Below are 25,159 nucleotides of genomic sequence, written 5' to 3'. Positions count from 1 at the left end.
CGAGGGCCACTCCTGCTGCTCCCTGCCCCTTCAGTTTTGCCAGGGGCATACACTGCATCCCCTGGCTCAAACCCCTTTGGCGGTTAAAGCCCCTCCCCCACCGTCTAACCCCTCTCCCCCCTACCAGCTTCCACCCTGATCAGGCTCCTTGGTACCTGGGGGGTCTCACATGAGCCCTCTCAAGGCAGGACTAGAGCAGATCAAGGTTTGGGGGGCCTGAATTTTACTCAATTTTAGAGTCCTCTTTAAAAATAATTCTGGTTTTGTTTAAAAGTATTTATTTAGATAGGAAACAGAAAGGGGCTTAAGCTTCATCACCTTCCAGTTAATCATCGTCTAGCAGAACCATAGTAAGGCCTGACCACCTCTCCTGGGCCAGGGCCTCAACAGTCCCCCCCCCCGCCCACCCCTGCCACTCTAGGGACCCACGCACAGCTGGCTGAGGGGAGGTGCGGGATACAGGGTAGGCTCCAAGGCTACAAATCTGATGAGAGGCAATCCATAAAAGTTTTTAAAGCAGAGTGATCATTCGAGAGAGCTCCCCACTCCTGTCCCTGAGCTCCAGCTCTGGGTCAGCGGCCTTGAGCCCCCTCCCCCAAAATGGAAGAGTCTGGCCCTCAGGCCACTTAGCCTCTTTCCCCAAGGTGGGGAGCACAGAGTCAGTCCTAGAGCCTAGGATTCTCTCCTGTTATCTTTCCACCTGCAGTTGTGCCCTCCTCCCACCAATAACTCACCTCACCCCACTCTACTCAACCCAACCCCCAGGGTGAAACAAGCCCAGGGTTTCCTCCACCTTTCCGTTGCCCTGGTCCCTCACATTGGGTCCCCCACCAGAACTGCCCCTAGGCCTGGGCCCCAATTCACATTAAAGAGTGTTCGTATGCTCTCCAGAATAGGTGAGAACCATGCCATCTGCCCCCAGCCCAGCCCCTTTTACACACACACACACACACACACACACACACACACACACAGCAGTGGGAGGCTCAGGGGCAGCCGAATGGGCAGTGGGGCCAGGGTCCCCTCACACCACAAATTTGTTCTTGGCTAGGGAGTTGCTCTTGGCGGCCGTGTCTGCGTGGGCCTGGTACCCAATGATGGTCTTTGTGGAGAGTCCCAGGCGCTCTTTGTAGACACGCCTGGGAGGTAAGTGGGAGAGGAAAGGAGACAGGCAGTCAGCAGCGGGTCCTGGAGATAACGTGGGACCCTGGGTCCTTTGCTCAGAGCTCCTACCCTAGTTCCAACCACAGTAACTCCTGTTGTATTTGTCTTACCCATGTGGAAACCCAAAATGTGCCTAGTGCAAAGGAAAAGAGGTCTGTTAAGAAACAGTTTGAAATTGAGATGCCACACCCTTTTCACAAATGGGGAAGAAAGAAGGGAGAGACAGCATGCAGAGTTCGAGGTCTCCCGTGCAGGCCAAACCACACCCCTTCCACCTTCCCCTTCTCTCCTAGAAGAGACCCAGCCCCCACCCTGTGCCAGAGATACCCCTCACCCAATGCGCAGCACGCCCTCCTGGTTCTCTGTCTCTCTCGTCCACACGGCAATCTTGTCCCCCTTGGTTCGGATGTTGATGACGGCCCCACACACCTCCCGGCTGTGCTCCTCAAAGCTCTCCCCGATCAGACACAGCAGCTGGAGCCAAAAAAGGAGGAGGATGCGACTTCCTGGCGGGCACAGAGTCTGCCCCCACCACCCTGAGACCACCACCACACACCAGCCCAGCCCCTTTCCCTTGGGAAGCCTCCTCGCCCAGCCCCCCACTCACCGTCTCCAGCCATAGGTGGTCCAGCTCACTGTGGCGCTGCTGCTTGGCGAGGCTGACCAGCCAGCGGCCACCCCGCCTATTCCTGCTGTCTTCCCACATGGGCTCAATGCCATCCTGGGAGGCAGGCTGGCAGATCAACCACCTCCCTTTGTTCAAAGGAAAGTGAGGGCCTGGCCACCTCCCCAGGTCCTGCTCTAGCCCCTCAGTAGGCCTCCACAGGCCAGAACCTCTCTGCCTTCATCCCTCCTGTACAAGCAGGTTCTACCAGCCATTCAGCCCCCCAGACCCTCCTGTGAGTTCCCACGGGCCCCTAAGCCTCAACATCTGTCACCTCACATAGCCTTGCGTGGGTGTGTGTTTATCTCCTTTACTGAACCAAGTTCCTTGATATGAGAGTTCAAATGGAGGTGACTAAGAAAGCATCTGGGGCAACCCCAGTGTGGCCAAAGGCAGACATCCCAGGCTCAGCTGGACACAAGTCACCTAGGGAAATCTTTAAATGCTGATGTCAGGGCCCCACTGCACAGCACCTCCAGGGACAGGCCTGGACATTGATGAGTGTCCTGGGGCAATTCTGATGCACGTCCCTAGTTAAGGAGCCAGGCCAGAAACCTAGACTCCTTCCTTGTTCCCCCTTCTTCCCCCTCCCCTGTCCTTCAAGGTACAGCTCAGGTCTGACACTCTGTCTATGCTTCTGCAGAGCGGTCCTCCGATCTGAAATTATACTTGGCTCTGAGGGAGGCTGTCCTCGGCACCCCACCCCCAAACCCCCTGTGAGGTAGGAAGCTGGGAAGAATCACCCCCCCTGTGCCCCGGGGAGGGGGGGGCGGCGGGGAAGCAGGGCTTACCTTGAACAGGGCATAGTCACAGCCGGAAGAGAGCTTACTGGCCAGCTGGATGTTATTGTACATCCTGGAGAGAGGCCCCCACCCCAGGCTGAAAGTCCAGGCTTTTTAGAGCCTGGTTCCAACTGGCCTCAGACCCTTCAATCTCTTACCAGACCCCACTGCTTTCCACCCACCTTCCAGCCTCCAAGCCTTCGCTCATACTGGTGCCCCCTGCCAGGAATTCCATCCCCACTTGCCCAGACCTTCAAATCCCACCTGCTCACCCACCTCTAGGGTTTGTGAAGCACCTTTCAGATCCCCTCACTGGATTACCACAGACACTGAGACAGCCTAAAACTCACTTTGTGGCTGAGACAAGCTCAGAGAGGGGAAGGAACTTGCCCAGGGTCCCAAAGCATGGAGCAGCAGAGTCAGGGTCAACTCCTTGTTTCTCCCACTTCCCAGGCTCTTTCCCTGAGTCCCAAGGAGGCTTCAGGGGGGGATATGCCCCAGGCCAATCCCCCCGCCACCTCCCTGCAGAACCCACCAAGCCCCAGTCCTCAGCAGATGCTGCAAGGCCCCAGGAAAGACTGGGAAAGCTGTGTAGGAAGCAGCTCCCTGGAGGGGTGGGGTCTGGGAAGGATCCCCAGCTCAGAACCCCCTGGCCCCAGCCTCCTCCATGAGGGACAGACACTCACGCCCAGAAGTCCTCCACGGTGTCAAACTTGGTGACCAGATGCAGGTTATCCTGCCAGGCCCTGCTGCAGTCATTCTTGAAGAACCACAGAGCCCACCTGGAGGAGGGCGGGCCAGGAGGAAGCAGAGTGCACCCATCTGCCCGCCCCCAGCAGCAGCTAGGTTGGCAGGGAAGCCCTGTTCCTCCAAGGACAAACAGGCCGCCCAAAGTGACTGGAGCCAGTTATCCTGAAGGGCCAGGGGATGAGTGAGGGCCTTTAACCCAGAATCTCAGCTGGGTTAAGGCTGGAAGGGCCACCAGAGCCCAAGTCTTAGGCCAGCTCTGGCCTTTCCCAGATGAGGAAGTGAGTCCAAGGCCAAGAGGAGGGCCTGCCCTACCTGTTCAGCAGCGGGTGCAACTCCAGCTTGCTCTCCACGGGGCCCTCGGCCCGGGCCTTCCTCAGAGCCTCCTCTCCCACCCACACCGCCGCTGCTGCCTCCTCTTCCTCTTTCTCTTTCTCCTCCTTCTCTTTCTTCCACTTTTGGATTCCACCCTCAGCCTCTTTGGCCTGACCAAGGAAAGAAGTCAAGGTGGGCGGTGAGCCCCGGCCTTCGCTGCCCGAGGGGGCGGGCGGGTGGACTTACAGAGCGCGCAGTAGCCATGCTACAGCCTGGACTCCACGGGCACCCAGCATGCGAGGGGGCCCCCAGCTGCCGGCCTTTAACCCACCATCGCCCCGCCCCGCTCACCCAGGACAGGGGACTGGGAGGAGCCAGCGTAGGGGTGGGGGTGGGGGTGTTCAGAGGGGGAAGGGCTTACACTATTATTTCCATCAGCAAGCGTTTAGTGAGCACCTGCATGCAGCCGGGGGGGCTGGGAACACAGCTGTGACCAGGCAGACCTAGCCTCCGCCCACACGGCGCTGGCCATTTGGGGGCTGAGACACGATGGTAAGGGTCAGTATTAGGGGTCTGCCCTTAGTGAAACCACATGCCACCAAGGGTGGACGCTGAATTTAAAGCAGACCGTCCCAGACATGGCAGAAGCTGCGACTCTGACATGGGGGAGGGGGGCAGGGCGGGGCCAGGTGAGAGACCTTATACACATATTGTGGTGTCTCCTTTTTGGCTCTGCTGTCATTCACCCCCTCGATTTCACCATCAATGTCATCTGACCCAGGCATTTATCTGGTATCTGGAAGCATCTAAGGGTTTTCTTTCTAATGTGATTATTTAGAAACGAGGATATTAAAAATCCACATTTTTGGTTGCTCTTGAAATTTTAGAGAGGTCTGGCAACACTGGGGCCTCCTTCTCCCAATCTGCTACAGATGACGCTGCCTTTGGAAAGAGCAAATGAGGTTCCACACAGGCCCGCCAGCCCACTGCACTCCTGCTTCCTACCTCCTGGGCCATCTGAGTGTTCTCCACCTGGGCATGGATGGCAAGGGCCAGTACACCTGTCATACAGCCTGGGTTCAAGTCCTCCCTGCCCTGACCTCAGCCAAGTACCTGAACCTCACTGAGTCTCAGTTTCCCTGTCTATAAAATGGGAATGTTAATGATACACAACGCAGAAGCTTAGGTATTAAATGATATAAAACACGTAAAGCCCACAGAACAAGGCCTGGCTCAGTGGTCAATAGCAGTCAGCTGAGGGCTACCCCAGGGTGGAGGAGGGACTGGGGAGGTGAGGGAGGGAGGGAAAGCTCTGGCTGGGGAGACCCTTTCCCTGCCTTCTGAACAGCAGCCTTTTCTGCAGGGGCTGAACCCTCCCCAAACTTCTTCAGGTTTCTCACCCTCCCCTTGTCCACTTTTAGGGTCCCAGCTCTGTAAGGGACCAGTCCCTTCCCCTCCCCCACAGCCAGAGGAGCCCATGACCACCTGGAGGCTGACGGTTAATATCTGTTCAACCCGCATCCCTGAGCTCCAGGGTGTGCCAGGCCTAGGCCTGGGAGGCAGTGAGGAGCAGAAGATGAGTGGCCCCTGTGCTCTGGTCTATCAGGGGAGCCAGGCATCAGGTAACCTCACAAAGACCTGTATCATCATGAATGCAGACTTCTGAAGGAAAGGATTTCACAGATGGGAGAAGACAAAATCCATGACCTGGGCTTTAGAGCAACACTTCTCAAGAGCATGGATCAGAATCACCTGCAGGGCTTGTTAAACACGGACCACTGGGCCCTGCCTCCCAATTTCTGATGCCTTAGCACAGGGCTTGGGCCTGAGAATTGGCATTTCTAACAAGTTCCCTGATGATGCTGGTCAGAGACCCCATTTCAAGAACCACCGACTCAGAGGCAGTTCACAGAAGAGGTGACGTTTGAGCAAGACATTAACTAGGTAGGTGGAGGAGGGCATCTCGGGGAGTGAAAGCAGCACGTGCAGAGGCTCTGGGGCAAAGGGCCCATGAGGTACTGGAGGAAGAGAAGAAAGACCACCACTGTGGCTGACGCCTAAAGGGGGCAAGGATGGTGAGTCTTGATCTTAGGAGAGTGGAGAGCCATTGGGTGCTTCAAGTGGGTACAGAGGGGCTGGGGAGGTAATCAGATGGGCTTTCTAGCAAGTTCTCTGGCTGCTGTGTAGGAAACAGACCCTGTGCAATTAAGAGCGAGTGGGAGGAGATCTACTTGGATGCTGACGTAGCTGTCCAGGTCACAACAGGGGTGGCAGGGAAGATGAAGAGAACATGTATTTAGAAGGAAGACTCAGTAGTGCTTGGTGGTGGATAGGCTCTGGAGAGGTGGGCATGAAGTCCCAGCTACCTGTTGCTGCATAACAAACCACCCCAAACACAGCGGCCTAAAACTACAATAATCATTTATTTTGCTCACAGATCTGCAATTTGGGTAGCACTAGATAGGAATGGGCCATCTCTACTCCAAAGCCCTATCGATTGGAGTGGCTTACAGGCTGGGGCTGGGGCTATCTGCTCACTCACAGTGGGGCGGTCTTTGCTGGCTGACAGATGGAACCTCAACTGGGGTGTCAGCTGGGACAGTTCTATGTAGCCTCTCCATGTGACCACTTGGCTTCCTCACAGCATGGTGGCTGGGTTCTCATAACCAATGTCCCAAGAGATGAGAGGCAGAAGCTGCCAGTTTCTTAAGGCCTCAGCCTGAAACCTGGTACAGCTTTATGTCCAGTGTACTCTTTTTGAGTCCCAGGGCCCACATTCAACAACAGGGACATAATCCCACCTCTCAATGGGAGGAATGTTGAAGAATTTTGGACAGAAGAAGCATTGGAGGAGGGCCAGGCTTGGGGAGAGATCAGGAATCCAGATTTGATGGAGAAAAAGGGAGAAAGGACCCTCTCCAAGTGCTGGACATGGTTTTAGCTGCCTTAGAGTCCTGGCCCAGAGCCTGGCATGGGATGATCCTAGCAGCCACAGCACCCCTTCCCACCATCTTCCACGTCTTCCAGCGTGGGGCAGCCCCTGGAGTCTGGGGTTGGGTGACTATGAAGAGACCCCAGGAGGAAACCCCCCCCCCGGCCCTATGGGGTTCTGGTCCCTACCCCAGGCCCTCCCAAGTCTGTCTGTGGAGGACATTTTCACAGTGGGGTTGAACAAGCAGGGGCTCTTGAATCCCAATCCTGCCATTCTGTTCCTAAAATATCTCGAATCTGCCCATTACTCTCCCTCCCTCACCTCAGCAAACATCGTCATCTCTGGCCTGGGCCACTGCCTTTTCTCTCCTAACGCTCTCCTTGCTTCCACTCCTGCCTCCCTACAAAACATCCTCCACCTGGCTCAGAGGGATTATTTAAACAATCAGTCTGATCACTTAACTCCTCTCTTTAAAACTCTCCAGGATACCCAGGATGTGATCCAGTCTAGGTTCTGGGACTGCAAGTTCCTGCACGATCCAGGCTTACAATGCTGATCCTCCAAGAGGCCAGTCTCGTTCCTGCCTCAGGGACTTTGCACTTGACATTTCTCCCCAACTCTTTATATGACTGACTTCTCCCTGTCCTTCAGGGCTTGACTCATGCCACCTTCTCAAAGAGACCTTCCCTGACCACTCTATCTAAAGTAGACCACTCTCCCCCATGTACTTCTTTTTTTTTTTTTTTGGCTGCATTGAGTCTTCGTTGCTGCATGCAGGCTTTCTCTAGTTGTGGCGAGCGGGGGCTACTCTTTGTTGTGGCGCACAGGCTTCTCATTGTGGTGGCTTCTCTTGTTGCGGAGCACGGGTTCCAGGCACGCAAGCTTCAGTAGTTGCGGCACATGAGCTCAGTAGTTGCGCACGGGCTTTAGGGTACGCGGGCTTCAGTAGTTGTGACTCGCGGGCTGTAGAGCACAGGCTTAGTAGTTGTGGCGCATGGGCTTAGTTGCTCCATGGCATGTGGGATCTTCTGGACCAGGGATCGAACCCGTGTCCGCTGCATTGGCAGGTGGATTCTTAACCACTGCGCCACCAGGGAAGTCCCCCATATACTCTTTAACTCAGCATCCATTTTATTTCCTTCTTAGCACTTAGCACCACTCATTCATTCATTCATTCAAAAAATACTGACCTAGCAGTTACTTTGGGCCAGGCACTGTTTTAGGCAATGGGGGGTAAAGACGTGAACAAAATTGATGGTTCCTCCTCTTTGCTTTGGAAGGCCCCAGGACTAAGTGTTGACAGAGTGTTGATCTGTCAACACTTGCTGTTTCACGGTCTCACCCAGTCTTGGGCATTGAATGTCACAAATACAGTACACCTGTGGCCCCAATCTGAAATCCCAAAGAGCACATCCAGCTGCCTGCTCACAGCTCCACCTGGGTATCTAATGTGCATCTGGCTCAGGCTTATTGCATCCAAAGCTGAATTCCTGACTTTCCCCTGTCCCCAGACCTGCTCCTCCCACAATCTTCTCCATCCTTCCACCTGCTCAGCCAAAAATTCTGGACTGGTCCTGACTCCTCTCTTGTAACCCCTCTTCAGCTCTACCTTCAAAATATCCAGGATCCAGCCGCTTCTCTCCATCTCCATTGCCACCACCCTAGCCCAAGCGGACTCTCATCTTCCCTGTACTATGGCGATGGCATCCAAACCGGTCCCAGCTTCCACCCTGGCCCAAGAACAATCTACTCCCTACACAGCAATCTTTAAAAAGGAAAGTTAGATCACATCACTCCTGAGCTCACACTACAAGGGTCTGTAAGGTGCCACCAGCTCTCAGCCTTCCCTCCCCACTACTCTCCACCCCTCACTCACTCCACCACACTGGCCACCTTGCCGGTCTTCAAACGTGCCAGGCCTACGCCTGCCTTAGGACTTTACACTGGCTGCTCCCTCAATTCCTACCTCAAGCCAGGCCTTCCCTGCCCACTGCATTTAACTGGTCAAGCCCTCAGCCTCACCCCAGCACCCCCATGCTCTTTCTCTTCTTCGCTTTCCCTCCAAGCACTTATCACCTCCTGATGCACCCTATATTTTACTTATTTATTTTACTCATCATCTGCTTTCTGGTACTAGAATATAAGGTCCCCAGCGCCTCTTTTACTCACGACTCTGTTCTCCAGTTCCTGGAGCAGGGCCTGGCTCAGAGCAAGTACCTAGAAGTCAGAGTCATGAGGGAGAATTGACCATTAGATTTAGCGAGGTGAATGTCACCGATTTTGACAAAAGGGACACAATCTAAGGCATTTTATTTGGTCACTAGTTCATTTGTTAATTGTCTGCCGCCTCCTTCTAGAATAGTAAGTTCTAGAAGAGCAAGGACTTCATGCATCTTGTTTTCTGCTGAACTCCAGTACCTAGAACAGTACCTGGAACACAGTAGGCACTCAGGAAAAACCGACTGAAAAGAATAGAGGCCAATGACCAGTTACATGACTTTCCCTCTCTGGGTGTCAGTTCTTTCATCAGTAAAGTGGGAATGAAAGTGCCTGCTTTAAGGGATTGATTTTAGGGCTTAATGATGTAGTGCCTGGCACACAGGTGTTCAATCAGTATCACCCACCCACCCCCCTCTGTTCTTAGCACCCCAATCCCTCCTGCCTGTCTTCCTCCCCATCCTGAGGCCCAGACAGCAATAATGTTGATAAATGTTCAATCACACTGTCAGGCACCACACTCAGAGTTATAAAGACACTTCTGGATTTTTGCAGAACCCAGGCAAAGCTAGGATCCCTGGGATTCTCTTAAGAGAGCACCTGCTGCTCCAGCTGGGATTTTCTCCTAACCCCTTCTCCACACTCTCCCAGCCTTTCCTCTCCAGAAGCTTCAATAACTGTGCTCCTTGGTACACTCGTAAGAAGGGGAGAGAAAAGAGAGGAGTGGAGTGGCCCATTTTCCAGTGGGGAGAGAGAACAGAAACAAAGAGAGGGCCCCAAGAACTCACAGGTTTAGTGCCTGGCCAGAAAGAGACCCAGGGGCCTGCGCTCCGCCACCCTATGCCCTAAAGGTGGGCTGGCCATGTGACATGGGGTAAAGAATCCATTGTGCTAGAAAGTAGTGGCCCAGTAACCATGCCACCTTCTTCTGGAGACAGCACATATGCAGAGAGAGAAACAAAGATGTAGCAAATGTTACCAACTGGGGAATCTAGGTGAGGATATCTGGGTATTCATTGTGCTAATATTGCAACTTTTCTGAAGGTTTTGTTCATTGTATTATGTTTGCAACTTTTCTCTAGGTTTGAAGTTTTTAAAAATAATAAGTTGGGGGCAAAACTTTGGGAGGGGGGACAGAGCTGCTAGTGGCTCACCAGTAACCATTCTCCCCTTGTCATACTTTGATTCTAGGAAGTCATAAGCCCAGCAAGATGACCAGAGTTTTCCAGCCTCCCTGCAGCTAGGTGTAGCCAATGAGAAGTAGGCAGAAATTGTTGGCTTCTGGGAAAACTTCTTAAGAAAGAGACAGAAAACTGGCAGGTACTCTCTTTACCCTACTTCCCTTCCTCCTGCTTTCTACATAGACATGATGGCTGGAACTGCAGCAGCCATCTTGGGCGTTGAAGGGGCCTTGAAGTTGGAATCCAGGTACTAAGAATGGTAGAACAGGAAGGTAAGATTCTGGGTCCCTGATGACTGTGAAGTCATCACACCAACTATGGACTGCCTACTGCAGTAGCACGGCTTCTTTAAGTGAAAGAATAAACACCTGCTTTGCCTAAGCTTTTTTTTTTTTTTTTTTTAAATCTCTTTTAATCTCTAGGTCTTCTCCCTGATTCCATCTCTTTTTTTTTTTATTCCTTATAGTTTATTTGTTGAAGAAACTGGTTGGTTTTTCTTTTTAACATAAGGATTGTTTTGTTTTGTTTATAAATTTATTTATTTATTTTTGGCTGCGCTGGGTCTTCGTAGCTGCGCGGTCTTTCTCTAGCTGCTGCGAACGGGGGCTACTCTTCGCTGCTGTGCGCGGTCTTCTCATTGCGGTGGCTTCTCTTGTTGCAGAGCATGTGCTCTAGGCACGCGGGCTTCAATAGTTGTGGCATGCAGGCTCAGTAGTTGTGGCTCACGGGCTCTAGAGCGCAGGCTCACTAGTTGTGGTGCACAGGCTTAGTTACTCCGCGGTATGTGGGATCTTCCTGGACCAGGGCTCGAACCCGTGTCCCCTGCATTGGCAGGCGGATTCTTAACCACTGCGCCACCAGGGAAGCCCTGCCTAAGCTTCTGATTAGCAGCCAAATGAACTTCCCACCTGATTCAGATTTCAACCTGTTTTCTGCTCCTTTTACACTCTGGACTTTTCCACCTGCTGGATCATCTGCTGGGAAAGCTCACCACCACTTGTAAGGTCTTTCTCATTTTTCAAAACCCAGCTTGAATGTCACTTTCTCCTGGAGGCTTTCCCTAGGTACCTCTTCCCTCGTGGACTCCCAGCACCTCCTATTTCTGCTGTTAAACTCCCCCACAGCCTGCTTGCTGACCATCCGAGGATTCTTTACTACTCATTGCTTTGGCTTGCCTGTAACATTTTGTCCTCTAATCCCTCGGTTTCCCTGTCACCGCTCTCTCCAGTTTCTCCTCCTCTCTGTGCTGCTCCTTCTCAGCCTTTCCCTGGGCTCCTCTGCCCCTGGCAACTCAGGAAGTTTGCAGGAAATCAGGATTCTGTTCTGGCCCCTCCATTCTTTTCACTCTCTTTGTTCCCCTGGGCTATTGCATCCTCCATCCACCACCTCTATGCAAATGACTACGAATCCAATGGTGTACTGGGCTGGCTTGGACCAGCTCCTGAGAACAAAGTTTCAGGAATTTTGTGAGCCAGGTGTTAAGGCCATTATTAAAAATTAAGTTATATAAATTTATGGTTATATAAATATGTTTAAAACAAAGTTAATAAACACTCAAAACATAACTTCCTAGTTATTTTACTATCTATGCTTTTAAGATTATTATTATTTTTTAAAATTATTTATTTATTTATTTATTTTATTTTTGGCTTGTGTTGGGTCTCCGTTTCTGTGCAAGGGCCTTCTCCAATTGCGGCAAGCGGGGGCCACTCTTCATCGCGGTGCGCGGGCCTCTCACTATCGTGGCCTCTCGTTGCAGAGCACAGGCTCCAGACGCGCAGGCTCAGTAGTTGTGGCTCACGGGCCTAGCCGCTCCGTGGCATGTGGAATCTTCCCAGACCAGGGCTCGAAACCGTGTCCCCTGCATCGGCAGACAGATTCTCAACCACTGCGCCACCAGGGAAGCCCAAGATTATTTTTTATCTATTTTATCTGAATGGTGGAAATGCTCAGAGACATCACAGTGACAGCTTGAAATCAACCACAGCAGGAGAATTTACACCACGGGTATGGGCAAACTCTACAAATCAAGGTGCTTCCCTGCTTGGAAAGCCATGTATTAAAGATTTCCCACTATACCAGGGCCCAAATCGATACCTGAAGCCAGCCTGGAGTGACTTCCTGAGCTCTGGGCTCAGATATCCAACTCTCAGCTGGACTCCTCGTCCAGCTAGTCTATCAGGCACTGCACATTCAGTGTGCCCCAGACAAACACACCATCACCCCCCAAAACTGCCCCACCCCCTCAATGCCTATTTCATTTTGCAGCAAGATCACTCACCCCATTGTCCAAGCCAGAAACCTGGGAATCTTCCTGGACTCGTCTCGCTCCCTCTTCCCCAACATCTAATAAGTTATGTCCTCAGTGATGCTCATGTCTCCCCTCCAGTCCTGTTCCAGCCTCATCGAGGCTTCCCTGGTTCAGGTTTCATCATTCCTCCAGTGGATTCTGCCCCAGCCTCCTCACTGCTCTTGCTGATTCTAGCAGTGTCCCCCTCCAACCCACCTCCATTTGGGCCCCATAAAATGCAAGTCTCATTTAGGTCTCTCTTGTATTTAAAATCCTTCAGTGACTCCCCAATTCCTAAAATAGGGAGTACAGACACCCTTCGTATGTTCTTCTTTCTCTCTTCCTCCTCTCTCCTCCCTACTGCTTGGTCCTTCCTCATCTGACATTCAGGGGATCTTAGTCAAGAGTCACAAACATCACTTCTGGCTTATTTAAACAGATAAGGAGTTTATTATCCAATAGTGGGCAGCTCAGAAACTCTCCTGGAAAGCCAGAGTCCCCTTGGAGACCATGCAGCCTGGAATGATGGCCAAATCACATTGTCAAGCAGTCCCAGGAGGACTCCCCAGATGCTACAGCTGAGTACAGACAGTACAGCTTGCCCTGTTGGTGCTTGATGCTCCCAGAAGTAGTGCTGCCCCTGGTCCCTGGCAGGAACTGCCACACCATCACCATCACCTGTCTTCACCAGAGCAGACTCTCCTCCTTCCCTGCTTCTTCCTGGCACTAGGTTCAGGTTCCAAGTCTGGGGCTGAGGTCACATGTCCTGGCAAGGAAAGCTGGGAAAGCATCGTCAGCTCCTGGAGTGGGGAGGTGGGCTCTGCCTCATAAGGTGCGGGATCCCCCAGACATAGGAAGGAGGCAGTTTCAATGATGAGAGGCCATGCTGTCCCCCATGCTAACTTTTAAAATTACACAAGTAAAATACTATTCAAGGTAAAGTAATCAAACAGCACAAGAAGGAAGGTGATGAAATGTACAAGCTTCTCTCCCTGAGTTCTCTCAATCCCATTTGCCAGGGGCAACTACTGTTAACAGTGTTTTGGAAGTCCTTGCAGGTGTGTTCTTTGTATATCCAGATGTCTATATTTATATATAAGGTGTCTGTATATAACTGTGTGAGTGTATGTATTTTCCTTGTATCAAAATTGACTAGCTCCACAAGAAAAGGGAACCCGCCTACACTGTCAGTGGGAATGTAAGTTGGTGCAGCCACTATGGAAAACAGTATGGAGGTTCCTCAAAAAACTAAAAATAGAGTTGCCATATGATCCTACAATCCCATTCCTAGGCATATAGTGAGAGAAAACTATAATTCGAAAAGATACATGCACCCCAATGTTCATAGTGGCACTATTTACAATAGCCGAGACATGGAAACAACGTAAATGTCCAATGACAGTTGAATGGACAAAGAAGATGTAGTACATGTATACAGTGGCATATTACTCAGCCATAAAAAAGAATGAAATAGTTCTGTTTGCAGCAACATGGATGGACCAGGAGATTATCATATGAAGTCAGAAAGAGAAAGACAAATACCATATGATATCACTTACGTGTGGAATCTAAAATATAACACAAATGAGCTTATCTATGAAAAAGAAACAGACTCACAGACATAGAGAACAGACTTGTGGTTGCCAAGGGGGCAGGGGGTGAGGGAGGGATGGATTGGGAGTTTGGGATTAGCAGATGCAAACTATTATATATAGAATGGATAAACAACAAGGTACTACTGTATAGCACAGGGAACTATATTCAATATCCTGTGATAAACCATAATGAAAAAGAATATGAAGAAGAATGTATATATATATATGTATAACTGAATCACTTTGCTGTGCAATAGAAATTAACACATTGTAAATCAACTATACTTCAATAAAATAATTTTTTTAAAAAATTGCCTAGCTCCACACATTACAGTTTGGCACCTTGCTTCTCTCACCTCACACCATGTCTTGTCACACTCCCATATCAGTACACATGGGTCTAGCCCATCCTTTCTAATGACAGTACAGAGTCGCACTGAGTGGATGAAACACAAATTAACTAGCCAGTCCTCTACAGAGGGACATTTAGATTATTTTCCATTTTTTGCTACAATAAACCAGGCTGCAGTGAACATCCTTGCACAAATGTCTTTGTGTGCTTGTATGAGTAGAGATCCAAGGGATGAATTCCTGGAAGAGGAACTGTTGGCTCCAAAGGAGCATGCATTTATGTCTTTGGTAAATGTTTCCAAATCACCTTCCAAAAAGCATGTGACAATTTGCAGCTCTACCAGCAATCTGGGAACATTTTTTTTCCAGGCCCTGCGTAGTCTGGTTCCTGATTGCCCTCTCACATACCCTGCATTTCCAACCACAGTGCCTTTGCCCATGCTATGTCCACAGCCTAATATTCCCTTCCTCCCTTGTCTGCCAGATGAAATCCCACAAGGCCCAGCTCTGATGTCACCGCCTCTGTACAGCCTTCCCTGACTCCCTTGAGCTGTCAGAGTCCCCTTCCTCTGAGATCCCACAGCTTTTTGGGCATAATTCTGTCATATACCAACTAAGGACCTATGTGTGCCTGGCACTCTATGGCCATTTTGACAATCCAGACCATAACTACACTAAAAAGGATCATGTCCACCTCCTTCTCCCTCCCTCCTGGTTCTTCAGTCTTTTATCTGTTCCCAAGCACAGTCCTGCCTCAGGGCCTTTGCACTTGCAGTGCCCTCTCTATGGATCTTGCCCTCAAGCATCCTGGCCTGGGGGCCTCTCTGGGGTCTCTGCTCCCATTCACCTTCTCACAAAGGCCTCCCCTGACCAGTTGGTCTCAAGTGCCCCTCCTCTAGTAACTCTGGTTCATCTCCATTTCATCATCTTCATGACACTTCTCAGAAGCTGAAATAACCTTGTTTGGTTTAAGTGTTGACGTTTATTTTCTGTCCTGTGACCCATCTCTGCACACACAGAAACTCACCACTGTAAACTCCCGAAGAGCAAGGGACCTTGTTTTCCTTTTCCGCTGTCTCCAGCCTCAAACCTGCCTGGCACCTAAGCGCTCAATAATCGTTCATTGAATGAACCATCCGTATTTTACAGAAAAGGAAACTGACATTCAGAAAGGAGAGCTGAGTAGCCCAAGGTCCCACAGTTAATAAAACCACAGCTGAGATCCAAACAGGTCTGAACTCTAAAACCAACTGCACGTCCCTATTCTCAGCACGCCGCATTTTCTCCCTCACCAGACTAGACTCTTGGGGGCAGGACTTGAGTCTGACGACGCTCCGGGGTCCCCAGCGGCGTGTCCCGGGCCCACCCCGTGAGGCTAGCGGGCTCCGCGGAGATGTCACCCTCCCCGCCCCCTGTCAGTCAGGCTGAGGGGTGGCGCGGCCGCCAGTGGGGGCGCTGAGCTCAGAGCTGCCGCAGCGCCCCAGCCAGAGCAGAAGCGCGCGAGCGAGCAGGGCGCTAGGAGCGAGCGGTGGCTGGCGACGCACCCAAGGCCAGGGCACTACTGCGCCCCAGCTCAGGGCTCGCGCCCCGCCTGCTGCAGACCAAGCTGAGCGCCTGGCCACTGCCCGATCCCCCATCGGCCCCGAGCCCACACCAGCCCGTCCTAGCCGAGCCCCTGCATCCGCCTGCCGCTGCTGCAGCCGCAGCCGCAGCCGCAGCTCCATCCCCAGCCCGGAACCCGCATCCAGGTGAGGCGGCCGCGCTCCGGACGCCCGGGCTGAGGAAATGGCTGGGAATGGAGAGGGAACTGGATGGGATGGGGAAGGGGCTGGAGAACTGAAAGAGGACGCCGGTGGGTGCGTGTCAGTGTGCGCCCCGGGATATGTGTCTCTGTTGCTCGGTGTCTGCAACTGCCTGGGTGGCCGTGTGGACGTGCGTCCGCGGCCGTGTGCCCCGCGTGTGTCAGTGTCCGGGCGCGTCTGAACGCCTGCATGTCCTCTGTGCACGTGAGCGAGTCCATGGAGTATGTTTGTGTGCATGGCCGTGTGACTCTGTCGTGTGTGTACAGACAGGCCCCGGGGCTTCGCGCCTTGCCCAGCACTCCGGTTCCGCGGGGCTGCAGGTTGCAGGGCCCCGGATAACCGAGGCGGTGGCCTCTCCTGCGTCCCCGGTTTCAAGGACGCTAGGACTCGCTGCGGCCCTGTGGCCTAGCGCTGGGGAGGGGGTAAGGCGGGAGGGGGTTCCGGGCCCTGAAGGGCGCCTTCGGTCTCAGGAGGGAGGGGAGGGGACACCAGCGTCCCTCCGGAAGGGCTGGGGTGAGAACGCGGGGCCAGCACATCCGTGCCCGTGTGTTCGCTCTCCTCAGGCCGCCAGGATGGACGTGTTCATGAAGGGCCTGTCCATGGCCAAGGAGGGCGTCGTGGCCGCCGCGGAGAAAACCAAGCAGGGGGTCACCGAGGCCGCGGAGAAGACCAAGGAGGGTGTCCTCTACGTCGGTGGGCGAGGGGCGGGGCTTCCAGGGTGCAGGGGTTTGGGTGTCCTCTGATGGAGTGGAGCTGAGGTCCTTAGAAGGAGGGAGTGGGGGGGTCTGGGCAGGAGAATATGAGTCAGCAGATGGGGCCGGGTCAGCAGGGGTCACTGAAGTCATAGCCAGCGATGGAACCTGGGCCAGTGATGAGACCGACCGGAGGGGGAATGGGGGAAAGGTTGGTGAGGGTGGGGTTCAGCTGAAAGTCCAGGGACCAATGCGGGGATCAAAGGAGACAGCCTTCTTTTCCTTATTCTTCCCATTATTAATAGTTACCTGGTGCTGAGCCCTTACTCTCTGCCAAGCACCCTGTGAAATACATCCATAACATCTATTACCTCATTTAATGCTCCCTGCCCATCCACAGACCAGGGAAACTGGGGCTTCCCAGAGGTTTAACTATCTTGGTCAAGGTCACAGCTGATAAAACCCGAAGCTGGAGTTTGAGTCAAGCTTTATGGACTCCAAAATGCCCCCTCCCCTTGCTGTGCTCCCCCCTGTATTGTTGGGGCTCCCTCCCAGCCCTCCTCTCCAGCTACTTCCACCTCTGAATCTCTCTCTGGGTCTCCCTCCTCCCAGCGGTTCCACCACTGGCATCTCTCTTCTGAGTGCACCCTCCTTGCAGCTGCCAGCTGTCATCAGGAGAAAGGCCAAGTGGTTAAAATGTCTCACCCTAAGTGGGAAAAAAGAGGGAGCCTGCAGGATCATTTGCATAAAGGGAGGCAAGAAACTGATTGAATTCTGTCTGCTGATTCAGGGCTTAACTTTTGTGCGGTCCGTAGAATTATCTCCTATTCAGGCTGTAGAGGGCTGGTTAACTTGCCCAGGGTTGTGGCAGACTTGGCGTTGTGATAATTTGAATACTTATTGACCACCTACTATGTGCTGGTAGGTGCCAGCTCTCCTGATAGTGATGCCAAGTATTCCAGTAGTGGGATTTGACATCCAGTGGCTGGGGTGGAGGGCCACTTTGGTAGGGTAAACAAAGAGGGTAGCATCTGAGCTGAGCCCGAAGAATAAGGAGGGTGGGAAGGCGGTGCAGAAAAGCAGGTGCAAAGGCCTGGAATGGGCTGAAGGACACTGGGTTCGAGAGCAGAGGGCAGAAAGCAGTGGTAGGAAATGAGATCAGAAAGGTGGGCAAGAGCCAGTTCATGAGGGGCCCCTGCAGGCCCGGGCAAAGCATTATTATAATTGCCATGACAGACTGTAAGCCAGGGACCGACAGGATCTGACTTCAGTATGGAAAGGTCCCTCAGGCCTCTGGGGACAGAACAAATTGCAGGGAGACCCACTGGGGGGTAACATAGTCGCCAGATGAGGGTGGTTGGAGCTAGGGCAGAGGTGATGGAGACTAGGAGAAGGCCTGAGCCCACACCTGCTGGACCCCAGCTCTGGCCTCCCTCTTCCCTCCTCCCTTCTCCCTCAGCCCTTTCACTCCTGTGGACTCCTGGCACCCCTGACACTGTCTCCTTGCTAACAGACTCGGCCCCTCCCTTTCCCCTTAGATGGGCACCTCCTGCTCCTCCCCCTGACCAGGAACTCCTGATGGCCCCCAGTTCTTACTCATCAAAGCCTCAGCTCCCTGTAGCCTAGCATTCAACGTGCTTTGTGGTCCTGCCTCAGTTTCCATTGCTTCGAGCACACAGACCCCATCGATGTGCTCCATGCAGGCCCTGAAAACACACCTCTCTATGCCTTGCCCACGTGGTCCCCTGTGCCTGGGACACCCTCCTCAGTCTCCTTTCTGCATATCCACCTGCTCCCCATTTGTCAAGACCCAGGCAGTGCCCCCTCCCCCATCACATACCCCCTGGAGGCTGGAAGTCCTCTCCCCACTACTTGAGGTCCAGGGCACCAACTCTGCTCTTCTCTTTCCCCCATCTGACAGTGAGCCATTGTCCTGGAACCTGAATCAGAGCAGGTGCCAACAAGCATTTGTGGGAGGAATAAATGGATGTGCATGCACAACCCCCGACCCCTGCCAGTCTCTGGGTCTAGCTGGCCTTAGCCCTGAGAATCCTGTCTTCTTGCACCCTCCTTCTGCCGGCCTCAGCTGGCCCAGACACCCATTTCTGGCTCTGTCAGTTGTTGTCTGGGTTGCCAAATCCTCAGGATGGGAGACAGCCCACTCCCCTGAGGGCATCCACCCCCCACCACCTCAGGTTAGGGTCTCTTGCCTTTCCCAGTCGCTACCCTCCTGGAAAGACCCAGCCAATGCCATGGGTGTCAGGCACCATATTCACGTCACCCTTATACACCCATTCTGCATCTAAGACTCTCCCAACTTCGGCCAGAAGGAGGGATTTGCACTCTAGTTAGAAGAGAGTCTTTAGAAGAAATGGAGCGGGGAATGTTGGGATGTGAGTGTCCTCGGGTAGGATGTGGGCAGTTATGCATCAGGGGCACCTTTCCAAATACAGAGCCTTTTTGCCCTGCCCCCAGTTCCACCCCCATCTGCTCCCATCCTGGACAGAGGATTAAATGAACCGGCGCAGGTAGAGTGCTTTCCCAGTGCTGGCGCTCAGGCAACATCCACCAGAGGTGTGGGTATCATATCAGGTGGGGGTGGCAGGGGACAGAGAGTGGGGAGAACTGGAAGTCCTGAGGATGTAGGCATGGGGGGCACTTGTGGGATTTGGGAACCCAAGGAGGCAGTGAAGGGCCAGGATGCCCACTGCTGACTGGGTCCCTCTGCCCACTCTGTAACCACTGTACTTGCTGGAGTCTGTTCCCTTGGCTCAGAGCCCTTACGTGTGCTCCTTTTTGTCCCCATAGGAAGCAAGACCCGAGAGGGGGTTGTACAAGGAGTGGCCTCAGGTACCAGCCCAGCCCTGCTCAGCCCTGTGTCCTCACCCTGGCCTGGGATCTGGCTGGCACCCAGAGACTGGGGGGGGGAGGGGTGGTGGAAGAGGGCACCCCCAAGGCTTCCTGGGGGTGTGCTCCATGGGAAGGCAGGCCCTGGGACACTATGGAGGAGGGTGGCATCTATGCCTGCTTCACCCTGGCCCCCAACCCTCTCCCTGACGCAGTGGCTGAGAAAACCAAGGAGCAGGCATCTCATCTGGGAGGAGCCGTGTTCTCTGGGGCTGGGAATATCGCAGCAGCCACAGGCCTGGTGAAGAAGGAGGAATTTCCCACCGATCTGAAGGTGAGCTATCCTTCCAACACACACACACACACACACACGTGCCAGGCACACCCATAAACCTGCCACCAGGCTCCCTGTTCCCCCAGCCAGCCTGGGGCACAAGCCACCTTGCCTCACGTTCTGCAGGGCCCTGCTAGACGCAGCTCAGAATGAGTCTGCATGAAGCTGTGTACGGGCATGGCACTCCCCGTGACTGTGACCCAGATCTGGCTGGATACATGTATCCTGATTGTGAGTGTCATTTGGACCACTTTTGGCCTCATCCACATATGTCACTGATTGTTCACTCATGTCTTTTCAGTCAACAAGTATTCATGCCAGAGAGGGATTGTTCTAGGGGTTACGACAGAATAGGTTCCTACATTCATGGAGCTGACACTGTAGTGGGAGAAGATACAGTAAAAAGCTAACCAGTAAGCAAGATGGTTTCAGACAGGGGTATGTGCTATGACGAAAAGACAACAAGGGTGAGGGGACAGACAGTCAAGGGGTGAGGAGGCTACTTTAGTTGGGAAGGCTTCTCCGAGGAGATGACCTTAGAGCTGACACCCAAGGGATGAGGCAAGCCATGTGGAAAGTATATTTCAGGCAGTAGGAAGAGCACATGCAAAGGCCCTGAGGCAGGTATGAGCAGAAGTGGGCCATGGGGAGGGGTGAACTGTGTGTCACACATTTGTGCAGACATGTTACCCCAGGCAACTGGTGGCGGCTACCCACGTGTGCATGAAGTCAGATACCTCATTAGGACATGCTGTAGGGTGAGAGCTGTGACCTCTGGAGCCCCACAGAGCTGGATCTGAATCCCAACTCCACTACATCCCGTGTGACCCTGCGCAGGTCCCATCATGTCTCTGAGCCTGATTCTTTGCCTCTAAGACGGGAGATGAGCACAAGAGGACTTTTAGGTAGATTAGAGATAATGTAGCTCAGAGGTTCTCAAAACCTTAAGTGTGCATTAGATCACTAGGAGGCCAGGTTAAAATACAGACTGTTGGTCCCATCCCTAGAATTTCTGATTCAGCAGGTCTGTGGGGCTCAAGAATTTGCATGTTTAACAAGTACCTGGGTGATATTGATGCTGAAGGTCCAGGGATCACACTTTGAGAACTACTGATGAGAAAAGCCTGGATGGCATAGTGAGTGCTCAGTAAGAGATGATGGCCCCACGATCACATGGTCAGCCTGTGTGTGCCCCCAAGGTCTTGTGTCACCATAGGTGTGCTAGGACAGTGCACTCTGTGGGTCTCTATGATGTCTGTACAGACACGCCTCCCATGGGGTGCTCCGTGTTGTCCACGTGTAAGTGCAAACTCTGCCTCTGTGGGGGTGGGGCTTCCTTCAGCATGATCAGGAGATCAGTGTGCATTCAGCATGAGGGTATCCATGCTGAGGAGACCCCACAGCACCCTCCACTCTAGACATTTTGCACAGTTGGTTCCTTCCCCTGTCTGAAAGCTGGGACCTGACTCGGAAGTTCTGGTTCAAGTCCTGTCTCTGCATTTTATCAGCTGTGTGACTTTCCATTTCTTATCCTTATGTCTCCAGTGATTGCTCCCATTCACTGATCTCTTGTGTGGGTAGGCACTGTTCTAGACATTGTACATGGAGTCACTTATTGAATCTTCACAACATCCCTGTAAAGAAGGCATCACAATTAGCCCATTTTACAGATGAAGGAACTGAGGCTCAGCGAGGTAAAATGACTTGCCCAAGATCACAAATCCTGACTGCCCCCCTGAGAAGGTGGTTGGGAGGATAAGCTCAGGTTCATGTCACTGTAGTCCCTTGGTGCCAACATGGGGCCAGGCCCAGCGCTGAGAGCTGGGGTGCAGAGAAGGCAGGTCTGGGCCTGAGCTCTCAGCTCAAGGCTTGGTGAGGGCCTTGCACAGAACCATTTCTCTCAGGCTGCCTTCCTTTTACCAGCACTTGTTGACACTTCAAGCCTCCTCTCTCAAGGGAGTTCAAGCTCATAGACTTACAATCCAAAGCCAGGCCTTTGGGGCCACTGGGCCCATGGAGAACCCATGCAAGCCGGGGGCGCAAGTTTCTGTCTCTACCTCCAGTCTGCTCACATACGTTATCATGGAAGCCTCCCCATATGCATACAAAGCAGAGACACCATCCCATTTCCCACCCGAGGCAGCTGAGATCAGAGGTAAAACGACTTACCTAATGGCAAAGAGGTAGTGAATGGCCAGGCTAGGATGGTTTTTAAGTGAACTTTTTATTGAATTACAGCATTCATGCAGAAAGCATGCAGCTCCATGAAATTTTCACAAATTCAACTCTCCCCAAGTAACCAACTCCCAGATGAAGACACAGAACATCAGCCCCTTAGAAGCCTCCCTTACACCTCCTCCCAGTCCCTACTCCCAGGGCCAAGACTAGGGTGAGAGAAGTGAGGTATCTGGGGCACAAAATTTAAGGGAGGATGCTTATTCCAGGGTCTCATTTGCACCCCAGGCGCCTGACTCTCCTCACCTTTGTCCTGGCCCTGTCTCCCCCCGCACAGCTAATTGCTTCCTGACTTCTATCACCACAAATAAGTTGGGTGTTTTTCAGCTTCACATAAATGTTATCCTAGAGCACATGCTCTTCTGTACCTGGCTTCTTTCATTCATCAGTAAGCGTGAGAGTCAACCATGCTGTGGTGTGCACTGTGGTTCCCCATCCTTGAGGTACAGTAACCACTGTGTGATAGGACGACAGAGCACACATCCATTCTACTGTTGTTGGACATTTGAGTTGTTTCCCAATAATGTGCAGAGCTGGGATTCTTAATAGTCTGTTTCTTTCCTGGGTTCTTGTCATAGCTGGGTGACTTTGGGCAAACTAACATTTCCCCACCTCCTGGGCCTTGATGGACCCACTTGTAACTGGGGAAAGTGAGCCAGGCCAGGAGTGTAAACTCATGTGCCCACAGGGCCCATGACAGGTAATGTGAAGGAGCTGAAGCTGCCTGGATGGAGCCGGAGCAACTAGAGTGTAGAGGTGCCAGCCCTCCAGGGTCCCAAAATTCTCACCTCTGTCCAGTAGGGAGGGACAGTGGTTACATATGAAAGTGGGGGAGGTGATGTGCCCCTTGCCTACAGGTTCCCCCACATGTGGCCTTGTACAGCCGTGCCTGGACCTCAGGTAACTGTGAGTGCCCACGTGTGCAGCCAGCTCAGTCCCGTGTTTGTGCACATACATGTGCTCGCCCACAGGGGACTGGCCATGTGTCTGGCAGCCCCCTATTTGCGTGCCTGCTGGTCTGCACCGGTCTGGACAGCAGATGCAGTGGGGAGGGGAGAGTCTTAGCTCACACATCCAAGCAACACCATGAGCTGTCGCTTCCAGCTTATCTTAAAATAGCAACAGCTGAAGAAACCAGGCCACACAGGGCCCTGGGGGAGGGATGGGTGGAAAGTGGCAGGGGAATGGCTCAGAGCCCCTGCTCAGCCCTGTCCCTGAGTCTCCATCTCCTTCCAGCCCAGAGGAGCCTCCAGGGTTATCTCTGGGGACCTGATACGCACCCCCTCACAGAGCTGACACAAAGAGGGTAGGGATAAATGGGTGACTGAGTGTGCCATCTAGCTCCCCATCCCACCCAGTCCATATGATGGAAGCGCAGGAGGCTGCCACGTGCTGGGGAGAGGGGTATGGAGAGCCCTCTCCCCCTCGCCACCCCCAGCTTCAAGCCATAATTGGAGGAATTTCACTCCTCCATCCCACTTCCAAGGCACTCCAAATAAACAATTTAATTAAAAATTCTGGTTGCATTGCCAACAAAGCCTAGCCTTCCCCCAATCAGCCAAAAGCTTCCCAAGGTAGGAATTTGAGGGGCATCCCCAGCTGGCCTCATGGGCACTGTCTCTTCTCTGCCTGCAGCCAGAGGAAGTGGCCCAGGAAGCTGCAGAGGAGCCGCTGATTGAGCCCCTGATGGAGCCAGAAGGGGAGAGTTATGAGGAACCGCCCCAGGTGAGGGGTGTCAAGGCTGGGTGGGGTTTTGGGCATCCCCAGCTGGGATGGGAGGTTCCTGGCAGGATAAGGTTGGGCCTGGGAGCTTCAAGCCCCCCTCTTCTAGAACCCAGACACCAGAGGTGGCAGCAGGGAGGGAGGACAGATGGGGCCTAGCACTGGGTGCCAGGCACCCCTGCCCAGAACATCCCAGATGTCCCCAACTTCCAGGTTTCTCTTCTGCCCAGGGAGAGGGACATGCACTGTTCCTCCTTGAGGGGGAGGGGTCTCTGGGCCGGGCCTGGCCACTTGGTCTCCAACCCCTTCCTCTTTTGCTCTTCTCCACTCCACCCCCATCCCTCTGATGCAGGAGGAGTATCGGGAGTATGAGCCAGAGGCGTAAGGGCCCAGGACGGCCCCCCACCAGCAGCACAATCCCTTCCCTGTCCCGTGCCCCGCCCCCCAAGAGCCAGGGTTGTCCTTCTACCCCTTCCCCTTAAAACACGAGATCTTCCTTCGCTCCGAGGCGCCCCCTCGGAGCCTGTGTTAGAGTCTATCTGTCTGTCCCACCTGCCCGCGTCCAACCCCGGGGCGTGGACAGGGCCGGGGCTGCGGCCATGGCTGGTAGCCTCGCCCCACCTATGTTGCCCCCTCCCAACCCCATCCCATCCCATCCCATCCAGTGTCTGCGCGAATGTAGCATGTTCGATGTGTTTTTAAACGAATCGGAAAGCAACGGCTCCCCTCCACCCCCGACAGAGGCTCTCTGAGGGGCCCCGGGCAGCCCCAGAACCCCCCCTCCACCGCATTCCCACATCGACCCCAAGAACCTTTTTTTTTTAACCAAAACCAGGAGCCAGGCTGTGCCATGCCCCTCCCCCAGCCGGCCCGGTCCGAGCGCGGGCGTCGTGTGTCGTGATTGTGGCATGGAGAGTACCCCACCCCCGTGTGAGCGTGTCCCGGGCGGGCGGGCCCGGCCGCCCCCCGGGTGTCCATGAATAAAGCCAATCTGTCTGTAGCAGGCGCCGCACGGGCAGGGCTGGGCTGGGCTGGGCTGGGCGCCGGATGGGGACGACCGACAGGCTTCCACGTCCCAGCCTGCCCCACGCCCCTCTTTGGGGCCCGGCACACTCAGCCCAGGTACAGGACTGACCACATCTGGCCTCAGCTACTACCCGCCTCGCACCCCCGGGGGACGACCTGGATGGAGGGTTGCCCCCAGGCTGGGCCACGCTGCGGCCTGGGAGGCGGCAAGGCGGCCTCGGGCGCCACCTATTGGACCGTAAAGCGCCTACTGGGCGTGCTGG

At 53.5% G+C, this 25,159-nt stretch overlaps 2 protein-coding genes across 2 annotated transcripts; one reads left to right on the top strand and one right to left on the bottom strand.

The window, feature by feature from the left end:
* Window positions 1-1,024: 1,024 nt before the first annotated feature.
* EIF4E1B (eukaryotic translation initiation factor 4E family member 1B) lies at window positions 1,025-4,740 on the bottom strand. The gene is made up of 7 exons (XM_036847308.1): window positions 4,678-4,740; window positions 3,673-3,842; window positions 3,297-3,392; window positions 2,620-2,683; window positions 1,772-1,885; window positions 1,499-1,638; window positions 1,025-1,139 (listed from the first exon to the last, which is right to left on the bottom strand). Exons 1-7 carry the CDS (start codon window positions 4,738-4,740, stop codon window positions 1,025-1,027), a joined length of 762 nt encoding a protein of 253 aa, XP_036703203.1.
* A 10,925-nt stretch (window positions 4,741-15,665) lies between these two features.
* Window positions 15,666-24,870, top strand: SNCB (synuclein beta). Its single transcript, XM_036847673.1, has 6 exons — window positions 15,666-15,986; window positions 16,604-16,733; window positions 19,541-19,582; window positions 19,795-19,913; window positions 23,784-23,873; window positions 24,223-24,870. The coding sequence occupies exons 2-6, from the start codon at window positions 16,613-16,615 to the stop codon at window positions 24,253-24,255; spliced, it is 405 nt and encodes a 134-aa protein (XP_036703568.1). The 5' UTR covers window positions 15,666-15,986; window positions 16,604-16,612; the 3' UTR covers window positions 24,256-24,870.
* Window positions 24,871-25,159: the final 289 nt, after the last annotated feature.

The sequence above is a fragment of the Balaenoptera musculus genome, chromosome 3, assembly GCF_009873245.2.
Source record: "Balaenoptera musculus isolate JJ_BM4_2016_0621 chromosome 3, mBalMus1.pri.v3, whole genome shotgun sequence".
NCBI classification, from domain to species: domain Eukaryota; kingdom Metazoa; phylum Chordata; class Mammalia; order Artiodactyla; family Balaenopteridae; genus Balaenoptera; species Balaenoptera musculus.
The sequence above is the reverse complement of the archived record's forward strand: the minus strand, read 5'-3'. Positions and strand labels throughout refer to the sequence as shown.